Consider the following 8,308-nt stretch of genomic DNA (forward strand, 5'->3'; position numbering starts at 1 on the left):
TGATTGTTTCATTTACACCAGTGTAGTTATAACATCTAACATATGCACTAATATAAAATGACCACCATCAAACTCTCCCCCATATCTCCATCCACAGCTAGATACACCAGTTGTTGATATTGTTGTTGATATCTTAAGGTTGTTTATACCAAGTGCTCTTGTTGTTTTGTTGTTAGTCGTTGGCAGATTGATTGTTAAATACGCATAAACTGTAAGACATAAAGTTACTTTTAAATCTGATTTCATTCAACTATTTGTTATCTGTTTACCAAGTGAACAGTTAGGTGCAGGACTCCAAGTAGCTTGCTCATTACAAGTTGCATCCACTGTGTTCCCAGTATATCCAGCAGCACAACTAAATCTTGCTGTACATCCATATCCACATGGTGATGTGCTTTGCTTAGACAGGATCACACCAGGAGATATAATACTAGTCGGACATGCTGAAACGATAGATCAGTTTACACCAACTTGGTATTTGTATATTCTGTTATTTTTTTGTTGATGTATTCCTTGAACTTACCTTTAAAAACAATATTCACTGAATAACTTGGTGATGGAGAACATTGCATGTTTATATTCAAATCCTTGTATTGTGGTTGTAACAATGTTAGTTGTGATGTCACTGTACCAGCATTGTTAACACAAGTGATTGTTTCATTTACACCAGTGTAGTTATAACATCTAACAAATGTCCCAGAATAAAATCCACCAACATCAAACTCTCCCCCATATCTCCATCCACAGCTAGAAACACCAGTTGTTGATATTGTTGTTGATATCTTAAGGTTGCTTATACCAAGTGCTCTTGTTGCAGTGTCACCATATGCTGGTAGGCTAATGATAACCCCTAAGAAATATTCGACGGTTAACTTAATTGTATAATGTCACAATATATCAACATTTCCGATATTTACCTTTACAACCAACAACCACCAATATTAATGCAATGATGCTGCACTGAATATATTTCTTCATCTTAGTTTGGTAATCACCCTACTACAATGTAACTAGCTACACACTGTCAGTACTTCCTTGTTATTGTGGAATTCGCAATGTGTTCAATATGGCAGTAGTGTGTGGGTGTTATGCATGCTTGAACAACTACGGTTTATAAAGTTTAACAAAAGTTTTAGAACTTCATATTCATGACTTTGAGTCTTACAGATTAGTTTATCTCCTTGTTTACAAATCAATTTATTAAAACATTTATTGCACTTAAAAAGAACATAAAATTCTGTATAACTTGTTTTTGTTTGTGATAAAACTATACAGTAATAACGCCATAACATTATATACACAACAGTGCTTTCCTTGCATTTAAATTTTAAATGTATGCAAATATGAAGATGGTATGCAAATATTAATTTTAAACAATAGTCCTTAAAATTGTTGAAAAAATGTATACAATGAAACAAACATAAAAAATCAGGTTTATATTTCGTATTCATTTTTATCTTCAGTCCCACTCATTGAAGTATATGTTTCTTCCATTGGTCCCTAAAATACAGTTTACATAACTTTATTTTATAATGAACTTTAGACATATGTCTTACACTTCCAAGATTAAATGACGTTTCTTGTCCTGTGTTAAGATCCATGTATTGTTGTTCTGTAATAACAAAACTATTATTATGCTGTATATGTGAAGGTGTGACTACTTATCTTACTTGAAGAAGTATTTTCATATGTTGTATTCTGTTGTTCTTGCGTCTGAAATAAAAAAATGAAAAACATTTTTATGGCCATTCATTAATTACAATTACACCCAAAGCAGCTTTTCAATTTTTTTATCACAGTGAAGAAAAGCAATGAAAGATGAATGTTTACTTATCCAGTCTAGTAAGCATTGAATGTTTCTTGTGGTTTTCTTTTTTAAGAAAAGAATTTCCTTTTGTTACCTCTACAATATTTCTTTTTGTACTTTCACTTGCATCGACGAAGCTGCTTTTCCTGCATTATAATTTGTTTGGAAATTAAGTTTTAAATGGAAAAAAATGCAATTATTTTATTATACTTCTGTCTATGCCCAAAATAATGTAGAACTTATTGAACTGACCTTTTGCTATTAGCTTTTGAATGTGCTTATATTGTAGTACCAGTAAAATGGCAGATATCACATAAAGAGTAACTGATAGCCCAGATAACACTATAATTAAGCTTAGACTCACAGCCATGTTTGATGCACTACGTACAATTCTTTAATCTTTAATGCAAGTTATACATTGTTGTGTTAAGCTTGGTATACAGAATGATCATCTTAATTCCCACACATTTCCTTGAAGCAATCCACCAACTACATTTAAGTGGGTGTCGCTTCAGTGATGGTTTAATTTAATTAAAGGTAATTTATTCTGTCAGTTACAGTCGCCTATTTTATACTATATATTAAAAAAATTGTAGTTTAAGGTTGCGGTTCATATCCACGTTTTTGCTTTGAAATTCATTTTACGGTTGTTCCGCTTAGGATACTACTAACTAGAGTGTAGTTGTAGTGGGGTAGGGGTTAGTGGTTATCCATTTTTTTGCATAGTGGTTAGCGCGCCTGCCTGTAACCCAGAGGTAATGGGTTCAAGGCTTGTCTCTGCTACCGTTGTGCTCGTATGTGTCATAGGGCAAGACACTTAACGGCAATTGTTCCAACCCAGTGGTCACTAATGGGTTGTCCAAATTATCAGCCATACATAAAAAATTATCACTCACAAAGTAACATACATGGTAACTCGTAAGCTGGAGGTGTTAAACCCGTGTTATAACGACTGTCGTTTTCCGGCCACGCGAGTATAAAGTAAGTTATATCATTCTTTCATTCATTCATTTTATTTTCTTGTTCAATGTGGTAACAAACAAAGAATATTCAATAAATTATAAAACCGTACCCTCAGTCCCACAGACCGTTGGTAATTGATTAAAAGACTAAATGTGTCCCACCTTGCCCCACTGTAGTATAGCTCTACATTCCACTATATCTCCATCATTTGAAATATCCAGTAGATTGCTTGTCCGTGTGTTACCAGTAACCTGTGTAAAAATACAGTGATTACATTGTTATAAATATTATAATGAATGTAACTTACTTTATCCTCGCGTGGCCGGAAAACGACAGTCGTTATAACACGGGAGTTCATACATTTCGTGCCAGCTGACGAGTTACCATGTAAGTTACTTTGTGGTTGATTATTTGGGGACATTTAATTTTTTTATGTATTGCTTATAATTTGGACAGCCTGTTAGTGATCATTTGGATTTCGCAATTGCCGTTAAGCGTTTTGCCGTACAGGACACATTCGCCCATAGTGGTAGCAGCGACGAGCCTTGAGGCCACTACCTTTAGGTTGGAGGCAGGCGCGCTAACTACTGCCACAGCGCCGGTAAATAATAATGTTTATTAATTTACCGAAATAACTTAATACAGTTTTAATTTAAATGTTACTCATCCTAAAATCTTAAGGTACAATCCATATTAGTTGCTGAACCAATTTCAAACAACTATCCACGTAGTGTAACTGTCACGCATTGCAAGGCAAGCGTTTTGCTACTGCTGTTGAAGTTTATGTTTTCTTTCCTAATGGGCAGTCCGAATTTTCCCACACGGGAGTATTGGAAAACTATATATTCACCCACAAAGTTAGATATGCGGTAACCCGTAAGCGAGCACGAAGTGTATGAAACAGCCACGCGGAGATAAATGGGAGAATTCATTTATTAATTTACCAGCGATATTTATTTCTTTAATTAAACGCACTTAAGTTTAGTTGAATACGAACACGGTGTAAACCGTAAACCATATAACGTGCAGTGACAGAAAAAATTCTTAAAAATTGTCACAAACACACGCGATGTACCTACATGCTGAGAACTCTTTACAAACTTACAGCCACTCTTACACAGTATCTGGAATTCTTCCGTTTTTCTTGCCTCGTGCGGAAATTGGTACGGCGTGAAAAAATGTTAAGGTACACATTATCCGGATCCCTGTGACGATCGTCGATTTTTGTAGTCCGAATCGTGTAATAAGGCGTAGCCTAATGTTCCACTTTTGTCCGGAATTGGCGGTCTGTCGCTGAGTGGAACTTTTGTATCTGGCACTTAAGGCGAACGAAATGCATGAAATATAGTATTATAGTAGGGTGGGGGAAGATGGGACACTTTTAGCACATATTATCCAGATATCCTGATCGTGTTTTAAAAAATATAACAACGGTCTATGACAGTCATGAGGACATAGTTTCATATTTCTTTGAATGTTTTTTGTTTACTACTAAATGGGACGAGAAAGTATATTTAAAAAGTGTCCCATCTTCCCCCATCTTACTGTAAATATATTTTTACCAGAACAATGTATACTTGGTGTAATAAACACGTTTTGCATCAGCATGGTCTTGGTTAAAACAGAAATTAAATTAGTGTAGTAAAGTTACGGGACACCTTTATATAGCACATAATATTTAAACTTCTTTGTTGTGTTTTAAACAAATAATAACGGTCTATGCCTATAGAGAACATGCAGATGAGAGAGGCTGTGGTAGTAGGATGGGGTGCATCAAGTTATCGGAAATTTTAAACTACAAACTTTGCGTCAACTATAAGTTTCGGAAAATTTGACACACAATGTTACGTGTGTGGAAACTAGTTATTATAGAGATCGGTATCCAAAACCATAAAAAAACACTGGGATATATGTGCTTAAGTGTCCCAGTTCCCCCACTCTACTAAGACATGTAGGCTATTGTTTGCTCTACTACTCGTGTATGACTTTATCTGCCTTATACTCGCAAAGGTTCCAATCCTACACCTTATAAGTATAACTGGAATGGTGTATGGATCTGGTATTATATACATAACATAATGATGAAATTCTAGGCTGTTACACATAGGGATAAGTCACTGACAAGTTTCAGCTTATTTTATACTGTAGGCGGGCAATGATTAAACAATCAATGCAATACACAATGTAGACTTGTATGTTGTATTTAAAACTTTAAATGTTAGTTACGCGTATATACATTTATTGTTCTTAATCCGGATCCTTCTGCTTTACTGGGCGGCTGCTTTGTTGGCGGCCAATTTATCTTTGTACATCTTAGAAATACCAGCCAATCCTTCCTTGTTGGTCTTGTCGAAGTATGGGAGAGCTCGGACTTTGTTTATCCATGCTTTGACTGCAGGGTAGTTAGTGTAGTCATTGAAATCATGAAGTTCTTCCGCCAATATAAATGATGATGCAGTGAAGAAATCTGAGAAAATAAAAAGATAGTTTTCTTATAAATTGCTACACATTTAATGCATATAGCTTATGCTTTTATTTAGGCGATGTATCAAAGAAACCGTCTTACAGGGTACACAACCTATTCGTTTTATGAATGTAATAAATAAATGAATGTAACTTACTTTATTAGTGACCACTGGGTTGAAGCAATTGCCGTTAAGTGTCTTACCCAAGGATACATACGCCTACATGGGTAGCAACGAGCCTTGAGCCCATTACCCCTTGGCTACAGGCATACCCGCTAGCCACGACGCCGGACTGACTTATCCAGCGTTAGCGTACTAGTATAATGTCATATACGAAGGTAATACACTATACTCATTATACCATATACTGCAATTGCAAAGCTAGGTTGTTTTTTTTTACTGCAAAGCACTTTACCTGCAATCGTTAGGTGTTCACCGGCCACGTAGTTATTGGATCCCAAAAATGTGTTTGTTAACGCAAGTGCTTTGTGCAACTCCGTCACTTTATCTTCGTTAACAACCGCACTACCGAATAAAACTCCTCCAATATTCTAAAAGATTTTGGGAATGTAATTACACGTTTATGTTGTTGTAAATACACCCAATGAGATAGTAATATAGACTGTGTTATTTACCTATATTGCTACACTTTCATTTAAAAATTAATTGTAATGGCTTCATTAATTAGTCTCGTTAGATTAGTGCCAAAAACCTTGCTTCTTGCAAAATTAAAGTTTATGTGGTTAACTTAAATACAAGCCAATAGCTTATATTAAGCTCTTACCAAGTACCCGACGACCATATCGTTAATGTTCTCGCTTGCGTACAACAGTTGGTCGACAACGCCTCTCGCTTGTGGGCAGGTTGGATAAAGTTTGTTCTCACTAGCCTTCTCGTATTTGTTGCACAAGTAGCAAGCAATTGCTCGGCTGCGTGTAAAACAATAGCGTTACCGTAGAAATGGTATTAGTTTCGTTGCAATACAAAAACACTTGCCACCCAAAAAATATGTTTAAAAAACAGAATAAAACCATGTCCCATCCTACCCCACCTACTATATGTCGTAATACCTTTCAGAAATTACGTATTCTCCGTCTTGCAGAGCTGGAACTTTACCCCTCGGGTTTACAGCCAAGTATTCTGGTTGCTTCTGTTCCCCTTTCATTATATTTACTGGCTTAATTTCGTGATCCAGTCCCAAAGCATTTATTACCATCAGCGCATTTCTTGATGGTGGACTCGCGGGCATAAAATATAACTTGAGAACCATTTTGAAAGTTTTCCTGATTAAATAATTAAAATAAATTTTAAAAATCTGTATAAAAAACACAAGGTACTACATGGTGGTTACAGTAAGTTGCAAAGCTTTATTTTTCTTCCCACAACAACATTTGCGTACTTTGCCCTATTCTTCAGACCGTGTCTACTATAACATACTTCTTCACATTCGAATCGATGACTGAGCTACTACCTGGCGCACTGTACTTTTAAACAGGCTCGCTGGCGCTGTAAGGAGAGAGAGAGACTAGTTTCTTTATTATTGTCCTACGTGATAAAATCAAGGACCGAAAACGTCTAGTCATTGCCAGAAACGAAAATGCCTAGTCATTGCCGCACAACCTACGTGGCGTAAAATATTTCCCGTTAGTTTGTATATGATTAGCAAATACAAAATAAGGCTCGTTACTTTCAGTGCAAATATGATAACATTGTTATGAACGTTAACATTTTAAACCCTTCACTTAAAACATCGTACTATACTATGGGCCCAACGACAAGTGTACTGATTTTAAATATTTATTTGTCCCGAATATGTAAGGTAAAAATTATCATTTATTGATAAAAGTGTACAAACTGGTATTACACATCTGACTGGGTATACTATCGACGTTCTCTATCATCTTATCGTATATCACAGTTAACCCTAAGTCAAAATACTTTTGCATTTATATATCTTGCTGTATCTTGATTTGCGATGGAAAAATTGCGAGCCGAAGTAACTGAAGTATTCAGTTCCTTCACTGGTTAAGCGTTTGTGTCGTGTTACACAGTTACATGAATCGAAGCGGTGAGCTAAATAAAGAGAGAGAACGACGCTCTCTTCGTTATCAGCGCCCCGTGTCATTGAAGGCTGATAGAATCGCTGCGTCATGCCCTTTAAATTGCTTCAAATTCCTCTAGTCACGCAACCTTATTGAACGCTTTCACAATGGAATCTATACAGAATTCAAATGGAATTAGGACAGATATAATGCAAACAAACATACCGATGTAGTTTATGTTGGAACAATTCGTGTTGGTCGCAAATCTGTTTTTCACGTCTTTTAAAATACAACAGAAACTATTAACTGTCACTGCAATGAAAGCAGTTTAGAGGCATGTTTGGTAGTTTACCTGGATCATCCTTTTTTATTTTCAAACTATGTGTAACCTTTCAAATTTAAATTCTGACCCGAAAAAGTTTTTGTTTTTCCCGTCGAACGTGCGCGTCATCAATCACACATAAAGAATTTATTATTTTAGAGATTTTATTCATTAGTTTTACTACGAATACACGTACAAGTCGTTACAATGTGATGACATGTACACTATGTGTAAAAACATTTAGACTGGAGGTGTCTACTTCGCTTCTGCTGCCGCTTTGTTCTTCGCAAGACCATCCCTGTATATTTTACTGAAAATCTTCGATCCTTCATCATTGGTCTTGCTGAAGTATTCCAATGCCTTCACTCTGGCCAACCAAGCTTTCAGCTTTGGATATTCGGAGAAATCAAAGTCGAGTCCAACTTCCAAAAGCAGGAAAATAGCGCAGCCAAAAAAATCTAGAAGTAGCAAAGAAATTTTTTTTTAATAAATATATATATATATAAATATATATAAAACTGCCTATCTTACCCCAGCCTTTACTAGATACGATAAAGGTCAAAATACTGTTTTCCTTTTATAACTGAAGGTTGCATAGACCAGTGGTTCCCAACTCGTTTTTAAGGCGACCCATTTTAAAAATAAATTCAGTTCGGTAAAATCTTGCGACCCAAGCATATTGTCGTAAAATTTTAAAAGCCATTACAAG

General features: G+C 35.7%; 2 protein-coding genes and 1 long non-coding RNA gene across 4 annotated transcripts in view; all 3 read right to left on the reverse strand.

Moving 5' to 3' along the window:
- Positions 1-12: 12 nt before the first annotated feature.
- On the reverse strand, positions 13-1,143 carry LOC108949818. Its single transcript, XM_018813582.2, has 4 exons — positions 918-1,143; positions 524-850; positions 270-443; positions 13-209 (listed from the first exon to the last, which is right to left on the reverse strand). Exons 1-4 carry the CDS (start codon positions 976-978, stop codon positions 13-15), a joined length of 759 nt encoding a protein of 252 aa, XP_018669127.1. The 5' UTR covers positions 979-1,143.
- A 281-nt stretch (positions 1,144-1,424) lies between these two features.
- LOC104266082 lies at positions 1,425-2,446 on the reverse strand. Its single transcript, XR_717408.3, has 5 exons — positions 2,060-2,446; positions 1,902-1,953; positions 1,671-1,713; positions 1,557-1,612; positions 1,425-1,500 (listed from the first exon to the last, which is right to left on the reverse strand). It is a non-coding gene; the product is annotated as an uncharacterized LOC104266082 (long non-coding RNA).
- A 2,506-nt stretch (positions 2,447-4,952) lies between these two features.
- Positions 4,953-8,308, reverse strand: part of LOC100184961 (glutathione S-transferase 1-1-like) — a 3,680-nt gene continuing 324 nt past the window's right edge. Inside the window, exons 1-4 of one of the 2 annotated variants that reach the window (XM_002130633.5) lie at positions 6,306-6,557; positions 6,020-6,164; positions 5,651-5,786; positions 4,953-5,237 (exon numbers count right to left, since the gene is read on the reverse strand). In XM_002130633.5, the coding sequence (XP_002130669.1) occupies positions 5,038-5,237; positions 5,651-5,786; positions 6,020-6,164; positions 6,306-6,505 (681 nt within the window). In that variant the 5' untranslated portion in view covers positions 6,506-6,557 and the 3' untranslated portion in view covers positions 4,953-5,037. Of the gene's footprint in view, positions 5,238-5,650; positions 5,787-6,019; positions 6,165-6,305; positions 6,558-8,308 lie in introns of those variants that run through there. The other variant, XM_004226490.4, reaches the window with a different exon arrangement.

Source organism: Ciona intestinalis, chromosome 10 (genome assembly GCF_000224145.3).
Source record: "Ciona intestinalis chromosome 10, KH, whole genome shotgun sequence".
NCBI lineage: Eukaryota > Metazoa > Chordata > Ascidiacea > Phlebobranchia > Cionidae > Ciona > Ciona intestinalis.

Coding starts and splice junctions, on each gene's coding strand:
- LOC108949818 (XM_018813582.2), bottom strand. CDS start 978: ATGAAGAAATATATTCAGTGCAGCATCATTGCATTAATATTGGTGGTT. Junction 444..523: donor AGTGAATATTGTTTTTAAAG/GTAAGTTCAAGG, acceptor CTATCGTTTCAG/CATGTCCGACTAGTATTATA. Junction 210..269: donor TGCACCTAACTGTTCACTTG/GTAAACAGATAA, acceptor TATGTCTTACAG/TTTATGCGTATTTAACAATC.